At 40.2% G+C, this 26,983-nt stretch overlaps 1 protein-coding gene across 1 annotated transcript in view; it reads right to left on the bottom strand.

Moving 5' to 3' along the window:
- The window catches only part of SVEP1 (sushi, von Willebrand factor type A, EGF and pentraxin domain containing 1), a 123,196-nt gene that overhangs the window by 29,731 nt on the left and 66,482 nt on the right, over positions 1-26,983 (bottom strand). The window contains exons 16-36 of the mRNA XM_072360345.1: positions 26,704-26,937; positions 26,023-26,184; positions 25,227-25,388; positions 24,732-24,893; positions 23,240-23,334; positions 21,973-22,069; positions 20,657-20,770; positions 19,724-19,837; positions 18,108-18,309; positions 16,475-16,632; positions 15,104-15,305; positions 14,328-14,503; positions 13,040-13,164; positions 9,999-10,122; positions 9,338-9,508; positions 7,986-8,159; positions 5,639-5,758; positions 4,746-4,922; positions 3,872-3,956; positions 3,369-3,560; positions 1,598-1,765 (exon numbers count right to left, since the gene is read on the bottom strand). Coding sequence (XP_072216446.1) covers positions 1,598-1,765; positions 3,369-3,560; positions 3,872-3,956; positions 4,746-4,922; positions 5,639-5,758; positions 7,986-8,159; positions 9,338-9,508; positions 9,999-10,122; positions 13,040-13,164; positions 14,328-14,503; positions 15,104-15,305; positions 16,475-16,632; positions 18,108-18,309; positions 19,724-19,837; positions 20,657-20,770; positions 21,973-22,069; positions 23,240-23,334; positions 24,732-24,893; positions 25,227-25,388; positions 26,023-26,184; positions 26,704-26,937 — 3,214 coding nt within the window. The remainder of the gene's footprint in view (positions 1-1,597; positions 1,766-3,368; positions 3,561-3,871; positions 3,957-4,745; positions 4,923-5,638; positions 5,759-7,985; positions 8,160-9,337; positions 9,509-9,998; positions 10,123-13,039; positions 13,165-14,327; positions 14,504-15,103; positions 15,306-16,474; positions 16,633-18,107; positions 18,310-19,723; positions 19,838-20,656; positions 20,771-21,972; positions 22,070-23,239; positions 23,335-24,731; positions 24,894-25,226; positions 25,389-26,022; positions 26,185-26,703; positions 26,938-26,983) is intronic.

Here is a 26,983-nt window from a genome sequence, read left to right as displayed (position 1 = left end):
GCACTCCAAAGACAAATAGGATCCTTTACAACAGCAACACCAATTTCAAATGAAAGACCTCAAAGTCAAATTCATCCATGGGTGAGGTGTCACAATAACGCATATCCTAGAACACCTTGAGCAGAATACAACTCTCTGATCTGTCCATCTGATTACCATTCCTGAACTTCCATTTTGACTAAAACTTTTCTACTGCAAATGAACAAATACCATGCTGGGACATCTATCCACTCCTCAGAGAAACTATCCCACCCAGAAATTATTCCCATTTAGCAGAAATGAAGGGAAAAGCCCCCAAAAAGTCTTCTGTTTTTCTGTATTAGCTGCATCAATTTATTTTCACACTTGCAAACAATGAGAAACTTCTTAGAAATCTACCTAGAAAAGGTGTCACATGTAAAGATTTTGTAAGATCTTAAAACTCCACGGTGAAAAACAGTATAAAAGTAGATTTATTTTGCAATGAAGTTCTACAGTGTGATTACTCTTAGAGCAGTTACATTTCTTTATTCTGTATGTGGGATGCAGTCTTATGCCATAAGATAAAGACTTACACCATCCTGCTCATCAATCTGCTCAAACTCCTGCTGCTTAAATACGAAACACGTTATCTGAGATCACCTTTCTGCTCAGTTTTAAATTCTCTGTGGTGTCACTTGCAAAAAGCAAATAAACAATACCTATTGGAAGGGTCCCAGTAACTTTTTCCAGCTGCAGGCTGGAAACCAGCTGTTCAGATTCTGATAGCAATTTCTGTGAAAGCACTTTGCCTTGTTTGTAGGATGTTTTCAGAAAAAGAGCCTATTGTGTAGTAATGTTTATTGATTCTATTCATTGCCACGTAGTTAGCAGTGACCCTCCTTAAATGCTCTTATCCTGTCCCGTAAGAAATACTTGCATAGAAAAAAGAAGCAGCTTTTTGAATCTTAATGCAATCAAAAAAACAAAGTAAGGAAGATTTATTTCAATGTTGTTACAAATAATATTCTGTCTTTCCGACAGAGCCGTTTCAAAAAGTTCAGAGGGACAGCTTATGAGGTGTAAAGATATACATATGTATAGCTTCTTCCAGTATCTCATTCATGCTTGACCATCAAAATGGAGCCAAGAAATTTGTTCTTTGTTCTGAAAGTTCCCTACACTGCACAGATGGAAATAAAATAATACACCTCAATGAACAAGTGCAGTTTTAAGTGACCAGAGTTTAGAACACCAGAACGCTTGTGAACACTCAACAAAACAGCACTCTTTTAAGTGTGATTGAGACAAGGTGAATTCTTTATGGTCACAGCCTTGAGTTTACCAAAGAAGTACTAAGTCTAACTCCAAGAAACTCATCTGTCCTGCCCTCGGAATCCTCCCCATTCTTCTCTTTCAAGATATATTCAGCCGCTGTGCAGCTGACTCCTTTAGGAAATGCCTTAGGGTCCCATACTAACCTGACAGCTCACAGTCTCCATCGTATTTAATTCCCAGGGAGGCAAAGTAATTCATGAACAGTTATAAAGGACTTGTGAAGCAGCAGAGGACAAAGCTGTATGGCCTGCAACAGTTTTACTTGTTATGAACATTACTCCAGTAGTACTAAACTACATACCCTTCCTTGCATGTGTAAGAGACCGTGTTTCCAAAAGTAAAGTTATTTCCTTCTATAACCGCATCTTTGATGGCAGGAGGAGATCCACAAGAGATAATGCTGCAAGCTGGAGGTGTGCTGTTCCAGTTCCCTGAAGATGCACAGACAAGTACAGAAGGTCCCTGAAGGCTAAGACATAAAAATCATTATTAAGGCTGCTGCTACAGGCTGTGAACAGAGAGAGCATGAGGTGCTTTCCTTCTGATTTCCTGGCCCCAGCAAAGCCAAGGGGACTTTGACTTCATCAGAGTTTGGAATCTCACTGTCTATTCATGAAAATACAGTGTTGATGCTATCAGAAAACTGGTTTTCAGAATGCTTTGACAAGAAAGCTATTGGAATTAATTTGAGACCTCACAGTACTTTGCACACACACACTAAATTCTGCTGTAGTTTTGACCATTTTTGAGCAGCAAAAGGTCATGGGGAGTTTAAATATTTATTTAAGCTTAAAGCACCTTTCCTATGAAGAGAGGGCTTGTTCATCCAGGAGAAGACTGTGGAGATACTTCACTGCAGCTCCCCAGTAATTCAAAGGAGTTTATAAGCTGAAGGAGACTGATTTTTTACATGGTCTGATAGTGATGGGATAGGAGAGAATGCTTTTAAACTAAAAGGGAGGAGATTTAGGTTAGATGGTAGGTGGGAATTTTTCACTCAGAAAATGGTAAAGCCCTGGCACAACTGTCCAGAGAAGCTGTGAGTGCTCTACCCCTGGAGGCATTCAAGGACAAGTAGGTTGGGGCCCTGGGCAGCCTGATATGGTAGGTGGCAGCCCTGCCCAAGGCAGAGTTTGGAGCTGGGTGGGCTTTAAGCTTCCTTCTAAGCTATTCTATGATTCTATGTTTCTCTGATGTTCGAGTTGCACACCATCAACACTCTGCCTATCCAGAGATTAGCAACCACACCTTAGACTGAGACCTGATTCACTCAGGTACTTAAAACACTGTATTTACTCAGAAAACTGAGTGAATGGATTAAACGTTTACCAGATGAGCATACCTCACATACCTGCCTGCATCTGGACAGGGGAATGCTTGCAGCAGGAAAAAACAAAAAAATAATCAGACCTAGAGGTCCATATGAGGCCATTTTTTGTCAAAGTACATCTGCTAGATACAAGCAAATATCAAGGACAGGCAGTAACTTGCAATTAACACCATATCCTTGAATACAGCATGCCTGTATTCATTTGTAATTGCAGCTTATTAGTAATGTGTTTACAATGTATTTGATTACAAATGTAAAACAGAGTAAACGACTACAATGAATAACTACTGCAGAGCTTTTGAGGAGTAAATGAATAGCAGAAGATTATTTCACTAAAGACACTTTACAGTGCCTTTATACCAAACACAATACTGCATACGCTCCAAAGCCTATTAGGTGAATGATAATCTTTAAAGACAAATGAGAACCTCCAAAAATAATGAATACTGATTTCCAAATATTCAAGAGTTGCATTTGAGCTTAACAGTATAATGAAAGTGTTGCATACATGCATACATCTATGTGTGTGGCAGAACCTGAACTATCTCGACATACTTCAGTATGAAAAGTAGGAACTACTTCCAATATTTAATTAGTCTTCTTAAATTTTGTTTTAGTATTTTAACTTTCAGGGCAATCATCCCAGCCTTGTCTATTTCAGATGTAAGGAGACCTTCCAGCAAGTTTTTTAAATCTGGAAGCATGCTGCTGAAATTTGTCTCAGGAATGGTCCAGCATTTACCTGTATCCATTGTCACAACTGTATGATACAGACGAAAGGTAGGTTGTGCCAGTGAGTGTGTATTTTCCATTGCTAATATCCTGTGGGCTAGGGCATGTCACCATTTCACAGGAGGGGGGAGGATGGTTCCAAACACCATTAGCAAGGCACATAATTTCCTTTTCACCCACTATGCTGTACCCATCTTTGCACCTGTATGAGAAAAAAAAGAGTTGCTATCAAACACAGAGCCTCTTATGAACTTTTATGGCCTCTAACTGACCATGCCTTTCCTGCCTTCATTGCTCATTTACTCTCATTTACCAGCTTTCTCTAAAGGGCACTGAAAATTAGTATGCAAGTAAACATTCAGCTTTACCAGTGAACAGCCACAGTTATAACCAAGTATCTTTCATTTACTCTAACCCCAGCATGATCCTCCCCTTTTCTTTCCAACAGTTTCTGATTTGCTGTTAGAGGCTCAATTAATTATTAACATGAGACATCAAACATTAAATTCCTACCTGTATGTCACCTTATTGCGGTATGTAAAATTTGAGCCCCAAATGGCACTGTTCTCTGGAATAATGGGACGACCACAGGATATAGCTTTAAAAAGACAGGATCACAAGAGAAGTTGATGTAACACAAATTAAAAAGCAACAACAACAACAGAAAACCAGAATTTTATTTATTTTCACTAGATAGGTTTAAAGAGATCTAAACCCCTCAGAAAAACTGGGCTCTTGGATAAGCTGTAGCAGACACTTAAGGCTCTTTATTTGTATTCAACTTATGGAGAGATTTGACTAACTGGAAATAGGTAGCTGGAACTGTTCCACATACCGTACACTTTACCATCAACAGAACTTCATCTCCACTTCCTCCTAAGGACAAAATCTTTTTTCTTTTTTCCTTTGCCACCCCCTCCTTGTACTGTTGCTTCACCTCATTAGTTCTGATTTTTATAAAACAATTTTCACAACTGTGCCATGCACGTCCATGTGCACCAGCCTGTTGCTTCTTACACCAAATCACTGTTAATACTTTTTAAGACATTATTTTCCCACAAGCTGCTTGAAAACAGGAGGCTGGGTGGAAAAGAAAGACATTTTTAATGCTTGCATTAAGAAAAAGGTAATGAGATGAACCTACACCTTTGATACTCTGGAGAATCTGCAGAAGCATTCCACTGTGAACATGCAAACTGTCAGAAAAACTTTAGCTGGTGCTTACATCTCTTAAGACAATAGTGACTTCAATCCTGTGTTTCAAGACTGCTAGAAAAAAAGATTTCATTAGCTGTCATGGTTTCTGAAGGCTCTAAACTACTACTCTTCTCCCTTTCATCTCTACACTGATGGACGTTATGATCAGCATTCGCCCCATGAGCTACACCTTCACAATATGGTATTGAGTGGCTCCACTCTCCAGACTCCATGCATGTAAGTTTAGTCACTCCAGTCAGCTGAAACCCTTCTTCACAAGAAAAAGTTACTTGACTGCCAACACTGTACTTGTCCCCATACATATGGCCATTTGCTGGATTTCCTGGATTTCGGCACTTCACGGGTTCTGAGGAATAAGAAAGAAAACTATTAATGACATCACAAAGTACGAGGCTTAATGAAAAGTTTTAGGAGATATTCCTGGGAATTTTCCAAAGGTGACAAAGCAGAACACATGGAAAACACCCACAAGCCAATTCCAAGCTTGCTGGCTTTTCCCTGTTCTCTCTGTTAAGTGACAAGTAAGCTAACCTTGATAAAGCACTCTGTTTCTGAGTGTAAGTGCTCTGACTGTTTGCATTCATTGTCACAATCAAATAAATCTAGCAGTCACTTATCCCTCCATGAGAGAAAGCTCCTGTGTGTCCAGACCTCAACTTGAAATCAGATCAGTCACCTTTCATTCCAACCTGTGCCACTGTTCTGTCATCTTTACTCAAAGACACCTTGCTTAATGTTTCCATAGGCAACTCAACCCCTACTCAAATGCAAATATTTCTTTATTACACAGCTCTACTCCAAAAACTGGCACACACTACCATCCCCAGCATATGTGCTGCATGTTCAAGAGGGCATGTGTCTTGTAACAGAATCCAAACAACATTTTTGTCAATAATGGAGACACTTAATCACAGCCTTGTTCAAGCCAAAGTGATTAGATGCAGAGAGCATGGTTCTCTTGTACCTTCCTACAATCAATTAATGGCAGCTGTTTTCCACAGCTGAAGACAGTAGCCTATAGAGAATTTTGGAAGGCTAGCATAATCTTTTTCTTTCCCATACCTGCACATTTTTTACCATCTCCTGTGTAAGGTGGGATGCAGGTGCAAATATAGGATCCATTTGTATTGAGACAAGACGCATGCTCATCACAGTCTGATCCAACAGCACATTCATCAACATCTACAAAAGAAACATAATAAAGATGTCATTAGGATGGTATTTGTTCATTGCTTCAAATTTCTGTTTCAGTGTCAAAAGAAGTTGCTTTAATTAGCATAATTAAAAATCACTTACTTCAGTCACAGCTTTGATGCCTATGCAAAAACATTTAATTTTTAAATTAGCATTTATGTTTTCCAGGCAACTTACTGTAAAATATTGTAAAATGTGAGAAAACTGAAGAAAAATTCTTGTTAATATTTAATCAATGCCTCCACAAAAGTATTTTGTTTCAAAGCAGTGAAAGAACCTTCAGTGTAACTCATGTGTTGTTGTCTGCTAGTTTGGACAGACACTAAAAGGGATCGCTTTTGCATGAAATACTCACTTAGAAATCCTTTACACCTCAAACTCTCCAAATGTTAAGACATGAAAACTTAGTCAATGGAGGAAACATTTTGAACATCAGAAACGACTCATCTTTGCTGAAGAGCTTACACTAGACCAGGAATGAGAAGTGTCTGCAGTTGACAGGAAAGTTAAAATGTGTTCAAAACACATCAGTTATTACAGTTAACTATTTATATGATAACAGAACCTAGAAATGCCAATTGGTAATTTATGCTCCATGTCACTTGGTATTGTACAGTAAAAAAATCCCTGAGCCCAAGTTACTTCATTTCAAATCCTGACTGAAGCGTTCTTGGTAAAACAAGGAGTCATAAATTGTAAGGGACGGCTTTCAAAATATCTCATTGAAAAATAGTGGTGACATAGATTATTCCTCCTACAAACCAGAGCACTATGAAATTTTCATTTTAAAATCCTTCTACAGGACAGATGCTGATCTTTGCCCACTGTGAGGCAAGAAAAAGCAAGGCAGTTAAAAAACCAAGATCTTCTGAATCAGTGCGTTAACTCCTCGCTGCTGACGGAGTCTAGCCAGCATGAAAGATCCTAACAGTGCTATGAAGAGAAAGGGAGTTTCTCTCTGACATGCAGAATGAAAATCAAAACTGTTGCTGATTAAGCAAGGAGAATGCAAAATACTACCACAGCAGAACCTGAATGACTGCTCCTCCTGTAGTTTCTTTTAAGACAAGGAAGACTGGAAGGACACTGAGTCATGCGTAACAGAGCAAAAGAATAACGCAGGGTATAGGCGTATGGCATATGAGTCAGGCTTTGTTAGTGCCTGACTTGAGAGTGAGTAAGAAAAGCAAACGATAGACCAGGTTTTTAACATAATTTTTATTGTTTTCATTTTCCTCATCTATTCTTCTCTAGCAAAGAGAAGACAGTCTAGAAGGTGAAGCATGGGGAATTTCCTTTCCCAAACCATTCTTCCTACTGCAGAGATGCTGAACTATGTGGACAGCCATGAAATATTTATTCTGAGTCTGGTCATGTTTATGCATTTGATTAAAGAGAGGAACAACAGACTGGCCGGTCTGTTTGGAGGTTCCTAGAGTCCCAAAGGACTAGATGCTATAAAACAAGATGGATCCTGCTCCAAAGAGAATTTTGGCAAAACCAGAAGGCTTGACTTTTGCTCATTTTGACTGAAAAAAAGACTTAAAAAGTTTTGTAGCTGCACATTTGGACAAAACAAGCAGTCAAAACAAACATAATCACTGACAGGTTTTTACTCTGTAACTTATATTAGGCATAAGTGAGGCAGCAGCAATTTGAGTACAGTCTGTATTCCAGTGGGGATCTGCTGGAGCCATGGTCTTTCTAGAAGACATCTTACCCTCTGTATGCAGCAGAGTGCTGGTCTCTCACCTTCCAGCCCCTAAATCTACATCTGGTACCTCAGACCCAGCTGACTAGGAAGGAAGTTAAGGTATGGCAACCATGTGAGCTGTGTCCATAACTGCACTCCCAGCCTACGCAGTGCTGCAGCTGCTTGCTGACAGGCATGCTGAGGAGCAGGGACATGCAGAGTTCAGTGGCAGAAAATGCAAGGATTTCAAGACTAAGTGGATCTGGAAGTAGAGAGGCTGGGAGTGCAATGCAGGCTTATTAGGTATGGAGTATAGAGTTTTGGACAGGATTAAGAAAGGTACCAGACTGGAATCCTGGCCTGACACAATGCTGAGCCCATGATTTAAGAAATGTATTTTGGAATGTGATTTCTGAGCTTCTGCCTAGTTTTCACAGTGTCAGAATGAAACCGCACCCAAACCCAAGAGCATGGAAATACAAGATGGTCAGTCCATGCAGCAGTACACATGGCATGTCTCACCAAGACACGATGGTGAAATGCTGCTCCAACTCCCATTGTCCTTGCAGAACATCTCAAAGTCACCCAGCAAATAGTAGCCACTGTTGCACTGATAGGTAATGGTGCTGCCAGCAAAGAAGTCCTCAGCAGCATAACCACCATTCTCTAAAGGTGGAGGCACTCCGCAGCTGATTCCTGCAACGTGTGTGAAAAGAAGGGACAGATATTAGCAGAGCAGACACAAATTGATGTCAGGATGATTTCACACTGGAGCTACCATCATAAATTTTTTTTCTCTGGAACAACTGTGTAAACCCATTTGCAAGAGGGCCCAGAATTTTTCTGAAGTAAATTGATTCATTACAGGTAAAGAAGGGTCTTACTTTTTGTGAGCACTTGTCAATCAGAGACTTTCCAGCTCCTGACATTCTGCTAGTTTGGAAGAGAAATCTGTGACTAGGATCTCAGTAGATGTCTTTTTGTCACAGTTCCCCTGATAATAAACAATCTTTAATGGGCTTTGGGGAAAAAGGAAAACTGGGCTTGTATGGAGGTTCCTGTTACTTTACTGAAAAACAAGCTCAATATTACTGTGATTGAACAGTGCAAAATCAGCAAACAAAATTACTGCAAGGTCATCGTACTAAACTGAGATCACAGTGAGACTGGAACTCCTGGCATGTAACCCTTAGCATCTCTTTGAGTGTAGTAAAAAAATCTCTCCATTTCCAAGCTGATTTATCACCAAATATCTGATTAGTTCTGAGATCACGCATTAACTTACTTCTGGAGCTGATTTACTGTTCTGTCAAAAAGAGAAATGTGGTCAGCTCCACCATACGCAACTACAGTCACATGTGCAGTCACAGAAGAGTAGATAAAATAAAAGGAGAAGACAGGAGTATGTATCCAGCCTAGTTTCCTAGAAGAGATTCCAGAAGTGTCTTCTAGAAGTGTCTTCTAAGTCCTGGCAGAAGTATTTGTTGTCTTTAAAGAAAATAAAATACACTAACACACAGGATTTTTTTTCAAACTAAACATTCTCAGTGGCACTTGAAACTCACAGACTCTCTAGTATTTCCTGAGCATCTCCCACATTCCTGGTGCTATGGGGAAGGAAAGCTCAGAATATTATTTTGCTGATCTAAATGGATTCAGCTCTGCCACAGTCACTAGAAACATACTAAAAAAGTGCCAGAATCTGATCACAGTGTACTTCCTGCCCAGTTCAGATTTAAGCATGTCTTTATATGCTGTGACATTGATGGATTCAGCCACATCATAATTACAGGGATAAAGAGACCATGAATAGCATTAGGGTCCAAACAGAAGTCTAGGTTTCCTAATCTTGCCATCCCACTGAGACAACTCACTTTCACAGCGTGGAAAGGGTCGTGTCCACTGTCCCATGTTAAGGCAGTGCTGAACAGAGTTTCCTACTATCTGGAAGCCTGGGTCACAGGAAAGGCTGACTTTTGACCCCGGCTTTAAATCCGATGAAGAGGCACGCAGATGTGGTACAGATCCTTGCAAAGATGGACAATCTGTGAACAGAACGCATGCATACAGTAAGAGATATATCTATGTGCTGAAAGAACTACATTTCTTATCTGATGGCTTGATCCTGTGTAAGTTTATCCAGGAGAAAGCTTGAGAAGTGTTATGCTATGATACATCCTGCTTGAATGCAAATAGTTTTGAGAATCATCAAAATACAACACAAGAAAAAGAATCTGTAGGAAAAGAGGTGAGAAGACAGAAGGTGTTTTAACACCCAATTATTTTTGTAAGAAAAGACAAATAAACCCTCTTTCTGACCAATCACCATCTTTACTCCTCATCTCAATTCAGGAAGTAATAAATATCTGTCAGAGATTCCAATGAACTTTTGTTACAAAACTGTGGAATTTGAGGAATGAACGACTGAATGTTCCAGCTATTAAGTTATCAAAATAATTTATTCAAGGTTTGTAGGACAAAGTAGTCTTGCAACACTGTGCAGAAAAAAAAGGTTCTAGAAAATAAAGTTCTAACCAGCACAGAATATACTCTTGTAATCTATCTTCACTCTTCCCATAACTCCTGGAAGGAAATCTGGCCAGGCTAGCACATTTCCTTTTTGGAGTTCTTCTGGACAGGATGTAGCCAGAGATTTTACCTACGGATTTAAAACAGTTGATTAGGTGCCGTTTAAGGAACGTTAAAGAAGAATATGAAAAAAGAAATATCTACCATCTCTGCATGCAGTATTAGAACAAATCATTGAGTGAATCATATTACTCTCTCCTAGCACAATAATTAATTGTTATTCTGTACTTATAAGCCAGCTAGCTGTGGATAGGCATGTGCAGAGGTAATACCTAAAGGAGTATTTGTCACACAAGGTAAGTATAAAAAATGATTCCTGATAAAAGTGCCAGTGAAAGACATGGGCTTTGAATTTGCTCTGAATTACTTTTGCTCACTGTAAATCCAGGAGCAAAAATGTAAGTTCCAGAGTGTGACTGGGATTAAGTTGTATTATTGCCACACAACTATCCACTACCTTTCCCCCTACCAGGGCAGAAGTAATACCAACATCTTTGCCACAGAACTGCTGAAAATAAACATACAAGCCCTGAGGAGGTCAAATATGCAGTAGAAGAATAATGAAGGATTTCCTGTTCTTTTAAGATATTAAAGGGGGAAGTGATCTGTGGAGAAAAAACAATTATTCAATTAAGAGAATGTGTTAGTAATTAGGGTACTGAGACTACTTCCTATTCCTTGTCTCTGATGTGCTGGTGGGTTATTCCAGTAATTCTCCGTTAGTGAGAAACAAAAGTTTTCTTTAGCACTATGAAAAAGATGATTTAACAAGAGCAAAGATGAACAGCCCATTGGCATGGGTACATGTCAGCGCTGCCACCTAACCCACACAGTGTAGTTTTAGGACACAGCCAGCTGTTTGAAACCCCAGTTGTGCCCAATTCCTGGTGAGCAGCTGGATTAACTGCCTTTGCAGAAGGTCTGCTGGCTTCTGTCCACTCTTGATCAGATGAAATGAACTACCAAAAGCAGTGCATTATACTGCTTGTTTTTATGAGAAGGAAAGGTGTGTCATGAACCTCACACTGATTTTTTCTCACATTACTCCTGCCATAACTCCAGTTAGGTTGATCAGAGTCTAGAGCAAGCTTAGCTGGAGAAGACTGTTATCTGCACTATCTGTACAGAGACCATTTCAAGTATCTCACTTCGATAGTCTGTGCTGATGGAAACATCTAAGACGCAAAGCATCTGCCAGGAATTTGCAGGGAGATTTTTCCAGTGTGGACCAAACAGATGTGGGATCAGCCCTTCAGAGTCAAATGGAGGAGAACGTTGGGCAGGAAGGGACCTCAGTCATATGTAGATATACAAAGATATTTCTGCTGCTATTCAGCTACAAAAAAATGAGTCTGTGCAAAATAAATGTGCGTGTAGAGAAGCAACTAAAGCACACAAAGAAAATCTTAGAACAGATTTAGCTGTTTTGTTATTCACAGCAAAACATATTTATGTCACCCCACTTTCCTACATGGCAAAGCATAGGATGGTAAGACTTACTGAATAGCTCTAGCTGGCTAGTACAAAACTGGTAATAACAGAGATAATGGTAGTGATTTAGTATCACAAACTTTATAATGAATGAGGTAAAAACTTTAAAGGAGGCTTATTTGGCTTAGTTTCCTGACAGGTTTCACATCTTTTCAGATAAGTAATACAGATACAGGCAGGACTTTCTTCTTCACTATAGATATACTGCACTTGAAGTAAATTTGAATTTTAACCAGTCTGTCAACAGCATTAGAGAGAGGTGGACACTGAGAAAGACTCAGAAAGTCCCACTTAAACTCTTCATCGATGTGTCTTGTGGAATTACCCGCATACTCATTAGCTTCCTAACTGCTAGTGCAAAAAACCTCAGAGATTTGATTTGGCATTGTACTACGTGGAGATCTCAAAGGCCAAGAATAGCAGCAGGTTAGTTCTGAGCACAGCAGGAAGCAAAAGTAATGCAGAAAAAGGACAAAGAAACAGTAATGACATTTGGATGTTGGAAGCAAAGATTTGGCTTTACTTCTTTTCTATTTCCTGCTCATTTCATTATTTTGGATCATGGACAGAACAGAGTTATAAACCACCAAATAATGGTACAACTGTTAAGGTTACATCAGGAAAAGAGCCCCTCCCCCCACGGAATGCCTCTGACTTTGAACTTAGTCTTTGATACTCAAGTCTTACCAAGTGATTCATAATTTCTGTCTGACCTTCAGGTATGAAATACTACTGTCTGGCAATAACAGAGGTAAGAGTATTCCTGTTATGCGAACAGTGCAACAGCCAGAAAACCAAGTGAGCACTTATCCCCATGCATCAGCACTTAATAAAGCACAGTGAACACACCACAGTGAAAGAGCCGCTACAGACCGAAGAATTGCGAGGCTGCAGTTGGACTTCAAGAAAAAATACTCACTTTGTGGATAACCAAGCCCTGAAACTTGCCCTTGTGAGAGGTTATGAGGTAACTGCCCTTGGAGACATCTTTTGATACACTGTGATTTTTTAACTCTGTGGAAATCTAGTGCCAAATCTGCATTTTGGTACCTGAGTAAATGCAGACTAATATTCAGTTCTACTGATCACCTAGACTTTTCCTGGGACTACAAAGCTCAAAGATTTTTCACAGCATCTAATGCACTAACTGAAATTATGATGCCTCCCATGTGAAATTCTAACGTGGCTTTATATTGCAGGAGGAGGGAACTGGAACTGGTAAAACAAGTCCTGATATCATTTCACTGGGTTTCCTCTCTCTGCTAAATGGCTTCTTATTCAAAGCAGCTTAGTGAAGAAAAACTAAGTCAAAACAGAAAGTTACTTTAGTGTTGATTTTACTCTGCCTTCTCTTAAAGCTGCCTCACTTGCTACTCTAAGCTTATTACACTATGACAGAACTTCATCAGGTCCCCGAGACCAGATGCTTGAACACCTTTTCAAAGATCCATCCTGTGCTTAGATCACTATGCCCAAACACTGCAGTAAGGTCTCACCTGCTGTGGAGACAGGACATAGTCCCAGATATTGAGCTGACTGATGGAGCCAACAAAAGATTCAGCTGGATTGAATCCCTCTCCTTTCTGATCTTGCTCTTGTCCCAGCACAAGTGCACCGCCACCTAAACTCGGACAAGATTAGAACAGGGACAGGAAACAGTATCTTAAAGCAGAAATCCCAACAGGAAGAATGAACAATAAAGCAAAACTGTGCTACCCTATGTTATTCGGACTTTCACAGTGTTGGCTCTAGGGCAGTTTCTAGCCAGCACTTACTGTGAAGTATATTACAGTGCAATGCAAAACATGGTTTTGAGCAGGAGGGGCATATTTCACAGCACCAGCTCGCACTTCCTGCCTTCAGGAAAGCTTAGATTAAATTTGAATCCAAACCTTGCGAAGCACACAGATTATTAGAAGAGAATCATCATTCCAGCATGCCACATAAATTAAATTTCCTCACATATATTACTTGGATATGCATAATGGAAGCCACAGGAGTATGTAGACCACGGGCAAAGAGTAATGGAGCCTACAAGTTCAGGGTCTTATCTCTGGAGATAACTTCAGTGTTATTGGAAAGTAGATGGAAAAACACAGTGTAAACAGAATAGTATGCTGCTTTTTCCTTTTTTTTTTTTTTTTTTTTTTTTTTTTTCTTTTTTTTTTCTTTTTATTTTGAAATGAGAGTTCTTCAAAAGTTTGTAAGATCTGAAGGTAGTGGTATGAAAGCCCTAACAAAAACATATCTCTCTGCAGCAGTTTAATGTCAAGCCATCCACAGCAATTTGATGTCGAAGTTGTTACTCATTTCCCTGTCTTCTGATATTACTGGAAAGACTACTGACCACAGGAAACAATGAAATAGCAAAATCCATCTTGAAAGAATGAAGCACAAACATAACTTTAGGGAGACATTGGGGAGTAACAAACAGGAGAAGACTAATCTGATGAACTTTCAGCATGCTTCTACAGGAAATGTCAGTTTAGTTAAGGTTCTTGAGTGAGAAACATACTCTCTCAAAGCCATTCCAGAAGCTGTTCAACATAGACTCCTTTGTGGACCAGCTGTGCCACCCTCAAAAGAAGCTACCTACTACTTTAGCAAAGAAATGTGTACTTGATCTTCAGTAAGACTGAAGAAACAACAATAGCAAAGAAGATCCTTGCCTAAATGTTGGAAACAGGCTAAAATACCAAAATTATCATTTCTTTGTAGGCACAGAAAATTCTGAAAAAAAAAGAAAAAAATTAGGCAACAGATCTGGGGTAACACAAAGCATACCAGGGATTTTTGAGCCAACAGAGAGCCCGCTGCCTCCATCAGATAGCTTTCCATCAATGTACACTCTCCATGCCCCATCCAAGCATGTCCATGTGACCGCAATGTGATGCCAATTACCGTCATTCACTGAAGGGCAGTCTGTGATTCTCTCTTTTCCATTTACATACAGAACCCAACTGCGTAGAAGGAAGATGAAAGCAGACTAAATTGCATGCAGTAACTTGAAGAACATGGCCAGTCCCAAATGACTCAAAGAAACGCTATTTGCTAAACAAGGTGTCTGCGTCATACAAGAAATCTCTTCAGAAGTATTTGTACCTTCTAAGAGAACTACTATGATATGCATACTAGACTGAAATATGTAATGTGCTCCAGTACTAAAACATGTTGATTCAAGTTATGGCTGCACAGCACTTTCCTTAAGTTTTCACTTGGATCCTCTTTTGCCTTTGGCATCACATCACAACCTGAATGCTAAGCTTTAATTTTTTACAATTACTGTTTCAAGGTGTCATTTAAATGATGTAAATGTAGTCCAGACAAAAAAATTCTGCTTCTTAAACTTCACTCTTTTCTTGTCACTCTTCTTATACTTAGCAAGAATGGAGGAAATGAAACAGCGAGTAAACAAAACAATGGGGCCACTCCAGGTCAAGTTTGCATGCAGTTTTCCTATCCCAAGAGCGGCAAAGCTGAAATTCAAGTCCATACTGGCTATGTTTTCTTTATCAATTCAAGACATCTTGAAAGTTAAGAAAAGCAGAACAGTGATTTACCCATTGTAGTCAGTCAGAAGAAACGCATTATCGCTTCCATTTTCCACTGCATAAGAAATGGGAGTTCCGTAGTTGGTGATGTCAGTGGATTTCATCCAGAATGTACACGTGATGTCACCAAGTGATGGAAGAACACCATCAAGCATAACGTACCCATGGATACCAGAGACTTCAAAATCAAGATTGAAACCAGAGGACTGTTCTAGAGAAAAGATAAAGAGTTTTCAGAGCTACATTCCAGAAAACCCAGAAACAGTACTGAAAGGATTCTCATCAAATGCAAGGAAATGGAACAGAACCCATCTACAGAAACTATTCCCTTGTTTGTAAGAATGAGAAAGAACATACAACAGTCAAGCATCAGCCACCATATAGAGCTTTCTACATCTAAAAAGCACAAAGGGTTTGAAGAAATACAACTGAAAAAGCAGCTGACAATCTAACAAAGAATGAACAAGAACCTTGCACAGCACTGGATATGCTTCTCAGTCTCCAGACAACGAACTGACACAACTATCTGCCATCCAAAAGCCCAAAAAGGTGTGATCAGCTTGTGCCATTTCATGCACAGGAGTCAGTGTACAGAAAGCAGCAAATGAAAAAGTGTTTTTTTTCCTGAAATGCAATACACTGCACCGGTGAGAATGCTTCTGCATTGCCCATATTTAATGCAGAGGAGCATGCATTATCGTAATACTGCACGCAAATGTACCATCTGGAGCTCTCCTGAAAGCTGGGTGTTACTTAAACTCAGACATAGCATGTGGTCTAAAAGATCTGTATGTTCTCTGCTATCTTTGCAATATCAACATGATTTCTCAAATACTGTAAAAGATTCAACTACTAGTAAAACAGTGCAGTTTTCATGGTTTGCCTAAAAGACAAATGAAGTTGAGTGTCATGGTTCTGTGGTGTAGCTCCACCATTATTGATGGAATTGTACCAGATGTGACACAATTTAGCTGACTGTAGGAAAACTGATACCCTTAGTAATTCTAAAGCTGAGACTTCTGGGCCCTAGTCACTACCTCTACATTGCAAAGTCCTGCAAGAAATAAAAGAAAAACAAAGAGCTAATTAACTCAAATACACAGAGCACATACAAATTACACTTGATAGAAATAAAGGGTCTTAAAATTATACCTGTACTTTAGGAAAGAAATGCATGCAGATATGACTTCGCACATACAGTGTTACTTGTTTGCAATTGTATGTATTAAAGCTGCAGTCACAGAGGCTTCACTCGGCCTTTCAGAGTCCCACCACCCTATCTGCTTTCTGAGAAAGTGGTACGAAATCAGTTCAGCAAGTGCAAATTCTACCCAGACACTCAGTCAAGCCACCTTTTTTCTGCCACTTGTTCCTGTGTACCTGTTTCACACCTGCTGCCTGTAAAGCCAGGAGGACATTTACAAACGTACGAGTTCAGGGCATCCACACAGGTGGCATGGTTTAAGCAGGGGCTGGAGGCACAGTCATTGATGTTCACTTCACAGTTTTGTCCTGTGTACCCTGTCACACACAGACACCTGTGAAGGAAAAGAGAACACACTTTAAATGTGTTTTCTGTAAAAAAAATTCCAGCCGTAAGACCAGGTCTGCATATGGGGAGGCCATATACTGAAAGAAGAGCAGAATGTATACTACAGAATAAATGCAGTTTTATTTTGCTTGTTCCTTTTAAGTATGCTTGCATGCTATCAGCTGATAGGGCTGCAGCATTCTCATTTTTAACAGGGATAATATAATAGTTAAATCCAATGTCTGCATTTCTTCACACTAAACTAGGAAACTTTATTGTTGTATTCCCATGAGTGAAGCATGCATTCTCAAGTCTAGAGAATTACAGAACAGAGATCATGCAGGCAGAGAAATACTCTAAAGGAAACCAAGATATCTGAAAGGTACAAAAACTTCTGAGGTTTTGGGGAGGGAAAGGCATGTTAAAGACAGACAGTACAAGCTGGTTTGTCTCTTCACTGTGATCCACAACAGGAGATTCTTATCAGTATTCATAACAGATCTGAGTTCAGATACACTAGAGCATAAATAAGAATTTGAAAGATTCCAATAATGTATTTTAATCTTTCTACTCTCTCAGTGTCATGTAGGCTTCAGAAAGGTAGTATTATCAGATACACATCCTGCCATCAGTTACCCCAGAAGGAAGCAAGCCCTTGAGATTTGAGAAAAGTGTGGTTCTTCTGGAATAAGAATACTTAAATATGTCCTAGTTTTGTCTGGGATAGAGTTAATCTTCTCACAGAAACTAGTATGGTGACGTGTTTTGGATTTGTTATGAAAATAGTAGCCTTAGTGACTGCAGACCGGTACTTGCACAGAGTCAAGGACTTCTCTGCTTCTCATTCTGCCCTGACAGCTGAATAGTTTCAGAGGGAACACAGCCAAGACAGCTGACCAAAACTGACCAAAGGGATATTCTATATCCTATGACATTATGCTAAGAAATAAAGCTGAAATAAAGAAAGAGGAAGCACAGCAGTGTTGTAGAGTTACAGTGTTTGTATTCCCAATAAACTAGTATAGGATGAAGCTCTACTTTTCTGGAAATGGCTGAACATCTTCCTGTTCGTGGGAAGCAGTGCATGAGTTCCTTACATTGCACTGCTTGCTCAAATAGCTTTTGCCTTACCTATCAAACTGCCTTTACCTTAAACCACAAGTTTTCATGCTGCTCCCTTTTGGATTCACTTCCTTAAGCAACAGAGAGATAGTGAGCCAGCAGCTGCATTGGGCTTAGCTGCCAGTGGGGATTAAACCACTCAACCAGGTTACAACACTAACATGCTTATACATCAAGCTCTGCATATTTTCTTTGCTATCTACCTTGGAATAAAAGGATGGAGACACCACGATTTATCATCTTTGCTTTTAAAATCTCTGTTAGCACGCATAAACTGACCCCACTGAAATCTAAGACATGTGAAGCATCACAACAGACCTGACTTTCCACACTGTTTTATATCAATCATTTATTTTTCACCTGAAACTGTTGATACCATCTCTGCATGTAGCCCCATTCCTACAGGGTCTGCTGAGACACTCATCAATGTTTCTTTCACACAAGACGCCAATAAAACCTGGGAGGCACTTGCAGGAGAAACCACCAACTCGATCTTCGCAAACAGCTCTGTTAAGACATGGGTTTGAAAGGCATTCGTTGACCTCAGATTCACAGTGAGCACCTAGAAAGAAAAGGACAAAGTTGCAGCTGCATTTTCACAGAATCACAGAATCATAGAGGTTGGAACTCCAGAGATCATCGAGTCCAACCCTCTTGCCAAAGTAGGTTCCCTACACCAGGTCGCACAGGTCGGCATCCAGGCGGGTCCTGAATATCTCCAGAGGAGACCCCATAGCCCCCCCGGGCAGCCTGTTTCAGTGCTCCATCACCCTCACCATAAAGAAGTTCTTGTGTACATTTATGCAGAACTTCCTATGCTCCATTTTCTAGCTGTTTCCCCTTGTCCTGTCTCCACACACTGCTGAAAAAGGCCTGGCTTCATCACTTTGCCCCTCCACTCCTCAGGTATTTATAAACCTGGATCAGGTCCCCTCTCAGTCTTCTTTTCAAGGCAAAACAGACCCAGTTCACTCAGCCTTTCTTCATAGGGGAGATGCTCCAGAACCTTTACCATCTTTGTGTCCCTCCGCTGGACTCTTTCCAAGAGATCCCTGTCTCTTTTGTAGTGGGGAGCCCAGAACTGGACACAGTATTCCAGATGAGGCCTCACCAGGGCAGAGTAGAGGGGGAGGATCACCTCCCTCGACCTGCTGGCCACGCTCTTTTTAATGCACCCCAGGATGCCATTGGCCTTTTTGGTCACAAGGGCACACTGCTGGCTCATGGCCAACCTGTCGTCCACCAGGAACATGATTTGATTTGATTTAAGCTGAAAAAAGGTCGCCAAACCATTCCTGGTTTCTAAAGGCTGTTGCCTACTTTCCAGAAAACAGCAAATACTGGGGTAGAAGGACTGGGATTTACTCCACTATCTGAGGTAAACTGGGCACAGAAATGTTACAGGAACTATCTTTGTAGTTGTAAATTTAACATTTATGTCAGGAATCTAAATGGATATTGCCTACTGTGTGAGTAGTTTGGGCTGAATCAGGAAATAATCAGAGTAACTATTCTGATCAACTAATGGAAAACTGCTACAGAAGACATTAAGTTTGAACCTTAAATATAAGGAGAAAATGTGGAAAGTGAAAAAAAAAATCATGACAAACAAACTTCTGTTGAAACAGAAGCTCTGTGTTACAAGATCTGAAGAAAAAACTGCATGTGATTTTACTTTTTTAAAACAAATTAATTCAATTCGTGTGAATTGCATCGTTCTTTCCTCAACAACCACACAATAAGTTATTGGCAAGGTCTGGAGTGGAAGACCAATCACCCTGTAGGTCTTCTGAAGACACAGTGTTGCACTACAGATACTCACAGAGACTACATGAACCTGCAGAAGCTAATACACCCAAACCAACATACCACATATATAACACATAGCAAGGAGACTGAAATACTTTGGTCAGGGAAGGAAGCCATCTTTTTGGGTTAGAAAGAGTGAAATCTGGCTCACACAAGAAATAGTGTACCTGTGAATCCTTTTGCACAAGTGCAGTGGTAACCATTTTTCTCATCAACACAGTGGCCTCCATTCAAACATGGACTGGAATTACATTCATTTATATCTTTCTCACACAAGAGACCTTCAAATAGCAAAAGGGCACAAACACAGTCAAGGTTTACATTGTGTTCAAATACAGAAGGCAGAACTGCACTGCAGCTCTTGAATAACAAAGGCCTGATGAGATCAAGTGATAAAACTCCATGTTTGTCCATGCTGTTGAAAACATTTGAAACAGATCATCCGTATTACTCAGCTGATGGGATATGGAATATGCCAAGACCACAAAAAGATTTTTAAAATGCTCAGCAAATGCTGCTGTCAATATATGCATGGCCATAAACTTAATGAGGGAGTCCATTTCTGGTGGATAACACCAGGTCTTCTTTTTAATCTGCTGCCAAATGATGTACTCTAATAGTTTACTTTTATATTTAGAAATTAAGTACTTTGGCAAAGTACTTCAGCATGTCAGTATCCCCACAGATTTCAACATCTCTGACATGCATGCAGGTTGTCAGTTAAAAGACTGAGGAACAAGATAAGAAAAAAGCTATTCACTAACTAAGGGCTACAGTAAAGCAACTGCATAAATGCTTCATCTGATCAAGCCATATTCAGTTTCACAGACATCCTTCCTATGATTATTTACTCATTTCCTAATCTTCACTCTTTCTTTCCTTTTTTCATCTTCAGAAAAGTAATATCACAAAACAGAAGTGCATGCTGTCAAGAGTGACTGTCCTTTTTATTTCAAAAGTTATTCACGTACAGTACAACTTTCTTCTAGCCTATGTATCTGTCTAGTTTCCTGTTATGGTTCTATTTAGCACTGCCCTGTTGTTTTCTGTTATCTACTTAGCACAGAAATATGTTTCTGAAGAAGAAACAATTAAATTACCAGAATAGCCTGGCTTGCAGTGGCAAACAAAGGACCCAATGCCATCTTTACACACTCCATTATTGTGACAAGGAGAGGATTTACATTCATCCATTTCTGTTTCACATTTCAAGCCTAGAATGCAAAATAAAGGTTTGAGAACACGGAAACAAAACAGGAAATTGTTAAAAAACTAAGGAAGTTATGATTACATAATGTAGCAAAATATGATTATCACAGAATCACAGAAACACAAAATCACCAATGTTGGAAAAGACCTAAAAGATCATCCAGTCCAACTGTTCATTTATAACCAATAGCTCCCACTATTGGTAATACTCTCAATTGTGAACATTAGTAGATGTTCTAGTTATCTTCTTTTTGGTTGTACTTTAACACTGACCCGAGACAAAAAGCTATTAAAAAACTGTGAAAAATATGAAATAACAGTCCAATCAGTTCCAGAGGGTAGCACTTAATATTCTACCATGACTAACAGATCAGGAACTTTTTGGTAACAAGTCATCTGTTTGCACTGGAGCAGCCATGAAGCTGATGGGAAGAAGGAATATCTGGTGGAATTAGCTGTTCACAGTGCAAACTTCCAGGTTTTGCTAGCCATAAATCATAGAATCATAGAATCACAAGGTTGGAAAGGACCTAGAAGATCATCTACAGAAAACCACTAAACCATATCTCCTAGCTCCCTCTTGGCCACCTGGGCACACTGTCGGCTCATGTTCAGCAGAGCATCAACCAACACCCCCAGGTCCCTTTTCTCTTCACAGTCACCCAGCCACTCAGCCCCAAGCCTATAGCGCTGCATGGGGTTATTGTGGCCAAAGTGCAGGACCTGGCACTTGGCCTTGTTGAACCTCATCCCATTAACCTCAGCCCAGTGATCCAGCCTATCCAGATCCCTTTGGAGGGCCTCCCTACCCCCCTGATCAGGCAGATCAACACCACCTTCCAACTTGGTGTCATCTGCAAACTTACTTAGCGTGCACTCAAATCCGTCATCCAGGTATAAATATCACTAAGCAAAGGACTTTCAAATCCACAAAGCTTTGCTCACTCCACTCTCACTGAATTCCACAGGATTTTTTATTAATACCACTTAAAGAAATCCCACTGATAATCCCCTTTTGATAAACATATAATTCAGCAAGAACATGAGGAACTATTTCTTTTCTTTTAATACAAATACAAATCTATGACAGACATTCCACTTAGTTAGCCTATACTCCTGCACTGAAATGTTCCGCTCCTTTATCTTTGCTCATGTTAAAGACCTGGAGCCATCTTAGCTCCTTCCTCTGCTTACCACATTTTTTTACCTGTATATCCAATTGGGCATATGCAAATATATCCGCTTCCCAGCTGTTTGCATGTCCCATTGTTGTGGCATGGCTCCAGGAAACACTCATGAAACACCTGCCACAGGCAATAATAATACAATTACAGTAAGTGCGGAAGTAGATGAGGAACAAAATATTCTTATTTTAAATAGCACACTCTATTATCAACTTCAATAGCTGGGAATAAAACCATCCCTGGCATTAACTTCTAGACTTTCCTCTTTGTCTCCTCTACACACAAATCATCCTTATTTCTACAGAAGAATGTGGATTACTATTTTTAATTACCAAAACATGATCACTGTGGCTCTTCCACTAGAACTTTCTGAGCTGTGATTGACAGGTGAAATTTTATACTATGCTGTACTTTATATGAGAGTTCTCTGCTTTGCATCCTTTCATACAGGCTAATCGCTTCCTGCTACTTTTATTGTCATTTTATTGTCATTAAGTGAACTGGTGGTGGGCTTCAGGGTAGGGTGTTATTTTTTCTCAGGTTACAAACCTGAATCCAGAGAATTCCTTCAGTATATGTTCAAATACAATAATGCCAGATAGGTCTGTCACCAAGTGGGAACCATTGTTTAACATCTTTAGCTTATCACCAGTCAGCTTTGCTCCAGTAACACATCTTCAATTTTGATTCATATAAAGCAGCCTTGTCTGAGTTACAGACTGGGTGATGGGTAAGGCAGCATCTGTGGCACATACTGTCAACAGAGTAGTTTCTATTATGTGAGGATTTCCCTGTATTTCAAAAGCAGTACTCACAGCAGAAGAGAACTCTGCTTGCCTCCCCTCAAGTATATCCATACTGTAATAAGCAAAATAAAGATTTTACAGCTGGGACCTAGGTTCCTGGTCTTAACTGCTACAATCCAGCATGTGGAAGCCATAAAATGACCAAGTATAATCAGCTTACTTTTCATGGACTGACTGAACTCTCTCCATGGAGTTTACATTTCTTTTGTAAGTTTGATAAATATCTCATACATCAGATGAAAGCTTCAAGTCCAACATTTAAGACTGTCAGTGAGCTGATGTGGACACTTCTATTCACCAGAAATGCTTTTATAATCAGAAAGAGGGTTTGAAGGTTCCCCTAACAATCACTACTCTCAACTCTTCAGGAAATGCAGTCAGCATAACAATTACATTTTAAAAAGCCTTATTAATTTACTGCTGACATAAGAAGTGTGGCTTCTTTTTATTAGAGGCAATACTAGAAAAGATATCTTGTCCTTGCCTGACTGCTGACTTTGTATTGTTTGCTGATATTTTCTGGAGAGGCTGGTATCATCATCACACTTTCCTCAGCAGCTGAGAAAGTAGAGCCAAAACCTAAAGGGGAAAGATACAAACATGTTGTTAATAATACTGGATGGTGAAGGCATAGGCATTGCATTTTATTAATGCATCTAAAGAGAGTCTGAAAATAAGTGAATTTATGGGAATAAAACCCCAGATTCACAGCAAGCATGTAGAATTTTATATTTATGCATATATTCCGTATTTGTAAGTTTTCTAAAAGATAAGTAAGCATACATGTCACATATATACTAAGGGGAATGGCCTCAAGTTGCGCCAGGGGAGGTTCAGGTTGGGTATTAGGAAGTATATTTTTTCCAGAAGAGTGGTCAGGCATTGGAATGAGCTGCCCACGGAGGTGCTGGAGAAGGTCTTTTCTAACCTTGGTGATTCTATGGTTCTATATTCCCACTGCCCTGGGAAGCTGTGCCATACCCACCGCCCTCTGGGGCACAACCTTTCCTTAACCCCCCAGTCCTAACACAGCTCCAAGCTGTTCCCTCAGGACCCGTCACTCTCACCAGTGAGCAGAGCTCAGTGCTGCCCTCTGCTCTCTGTGAGAAGTTGCATGAGCCACTCGTCACAGCTCTTGTCTTCCAGAACTTTCTCCTTCTTCATAGCCTACCTTTGGACACTCTCTGATAGTTTAATGTCCTTTTTGTACTATGATGCTCAAACCTGCACACAATACTCAAGGTGAGGCTGCATCAGTGGAGTATAGGGTGGGACAATCCCTTCCCTCAACCAGCTGGTAATGCCATGCCTGATGCTCCCCAGGATACAGCTGACCCTTCTGGCTGCCTTTGCACACTGCTGGCTCACGTTCAACTTGCTATCAACCAGAACCCACAAATCTCCTTCAGGAGGCTGCTCTCCAGTATCTCATCCCAGAGATTGTATGTATAGCCAGAGTAAACCAGGTGGAGCATCTGGCACTTACTCTTGTTAAACTTCATGCTGTTGGAGATGGTCTAGATTTCTCTGCAAGGTCTCTCCACCCTCGGTGGAGTCAGCAGCTTCCCCCAATTTAGTATTGCCAGCAAACTTGCTCAAAACACCTAGTTTTACATCCAAGTCACTGACAAAGACATCATAGAGAAATGGCCCTAAAATGGAGCCCTAGTGATCTCTGCCAGAGACCAGCCACCAGTCAGACCAGACATCATTTATCATAATCCTTTGGGCCCAAGCCATCAGCCATTTGCTCACCCACATCATTATATGCATACACATGAGCATATATACACACACTGTACACATATACACTTACACATACATAGTGTGCATGTGTATATATACGCACATATACATACACACATACTCTGTATATCCATACGTTGTTATTAAGCCATGGTACATATCTCAGTTACTCCTTCCATGTAGCACAGGGACAACACCGGTATGCCAAAATAAAAGTGAATTTGGCTTACTTGAACAATCTGTGATGGATCTGGCACCAATGAGTGTTGTTGTTCCATAAAAGGGACACGACAAGCAGTAGGACTTTCCTGGGTCTGGCTGATAGTAGTCTCTGGGACAAGGGTAACAAGGTGTCAAACCTGTACGAGAGAACTCCCCTGCAGAACACGGTACTGCAAGAACAAAAAGGACATTTTTTGGAAGGAGATCACTTCTGCCTGACCCTGCAGTCTGCACTCTTTCTGGTCGCTCTCTTTCCTTCCCTCACAGCTCCTTCTTAGATATTAATGAGTGGGGTGAAACCCACTGGGAATTAACAACCTTAAGAGATGTTTATTTCACTATTAGGTGAAAAGTTCTTCTCAAAGACCTATTAAATATCTGGGAAGAATTTCCTTCTATTTTTTTTTCTGTTGTTGCTGTTGACAGAGACAGCTTTCAATGCAGCTTCCTTCCCCTTTCTAAAATTCAATTGTAGAAATTTCATAGACCTATTTGTTACACACCTCCACAAGCTGAGACATCTACTGCGCCTCTTTTTACTGTTGAGGTATCTTCTGGGCAAGAGATGCAGTTTCTGGATCCAAATGCTGGTTGATATGTGCCAAGTGGACACGTTTCACAGGTCTCAAGGCCATTAGGTGAATATGTTCCCTGCTTGCACTGAGCTGTGAGGCAGAAAAAATCATAAGAAATAAGTAATGTCCAAACAGGAAACATGGCTCCTAACCTCTGAAAAAGATGTTGAAATCGTAAAAACAAAAGAATATGTGCTAAGTTACTGATAATATATTTGTGAATTATTAATGAATCATCTTCACAGATGATTTACTGAAACTCACTTATTTTTAATGAAGAAAATGACTAATAAAACAATAAATACACAATGAACGTAGCTTCTTTCTCAGAACATGTTGCAATGAGACAGGGGTGCTGAGGTGCTTGAAGTCAGAGTACCGCAGCATGGAATGCAAAAATTTCATCCACAGTCACCATAGAACAGAGAGAGGCTGGCAAGGACAAGAATCACATTATTTTAAATGTATTAGTCCATGCAAAATGAGCTCAGAATCTCACAGAAAGGAAACAGAAGTGAAACAAAACTAAGGGCCAGCTCTTAAAATATCTGCCTGGACATTCTGCAAACTACAGAAATGGTGGCCCTTTCTCTTTACATTCATGCATAAATAGGCAATTAAGACTGACTCCCATTTCACAGGTTAATCCCATTCCTGTAATGAGGACCAAAGGGATGGCACTAGGCAGTCAGAGGCAGCTGTCTGAAAAAGATGAAGTTCTCACCTTTGCATTCTGAGATGCTCCTGGAATGTAGATACTCAGTGTAACTACCAGATGGACAACTTTTGCATTCCAGCTGCCCTTCTTCATCCTGGTAGGACCCAGTCCAGCAGCTTTCACAGGCGTGATGCTCCAGGGAGTAATAGGTACCCAAGGGGCAATTGACTGTAACGTTGGAAACATACAGTTCCCTCAGAATACGCAATCATATATACATGTTTTGCCTCTAGAGTTCCCATTTAATCAGTCCCTGTTCATATGAAATGTAACACTGTTACTCAGCAAATGAGCTTGCCTGAGTTGTCTGTATGGACTGTTGTGAATATTTCACTGTGCACAGGAAATCAAATCCAGTTCCCTATCTCATCCACAAGAGTAACAAATAGGGTTAAAAGACTGCATACCAAGTACTGCTTTCCTGAGTATCACCAACTATGTGGATATGCCTGATTTCCCCATGGGAGTGGGATCCTGGGTACAAAAGCATCCTTTTTCCACAAGCCTTGGTTAGAAACATAAACATCCTCTGGAAGTCAAACTGTGCAAAGCATTTTTGCAGTTTATTGTTCTGAGAGACTGCAAGGACTGGACTGTGTCAAATCACTACCCTCTGAAAATACCCCCTAAAACCTTGCTTTTCAAAAAGATTCTAAATATATGTGAGGAGGAAGCCCTCTGGCTTACCACACATTCTCCCCTTCAGCACAGAACCAGGCCTGCAGAAAAGAAAGGCCTTCTCCGTCTCCAATGAGTTGCTGTCAGCCACAATGAGTTCAGATGCAAACTGAAAAGAATACATGGGTTCCTTATTGAGGGTCCTATTCAGCCTGTTTGTTATCGTCTCTAGAGTTTTAAGAAGTCGTTTCTGGTTTTCCAGTTCCAATGTATCATTCCTTTCATCAGGCAGTGGCACGCTAGCTGGGATTTTAAAAAAGAACACAATAGCACACAGAATTTAGAGTCA

This window comes from Excalfactoria chinensis, chromosome Z (assembly GCF_039878825.1).
Source record: "Excalfactoria chinensis isolate bCotChi1 chromosome Z, bCotChi1.hap2, whole genome shotgun sequence".
NCBI classification, from domain to species: Eukaryota; Metazoa; Chordata; class Aves; order Galliformes; family Phasianidae; genus Excalfactoria; species Excalfactoria chinensis.
Note: the sequence above shows the minus strand (reverse complement) of the source record. Positions and strands in the feature narration are given on the sequence as shown.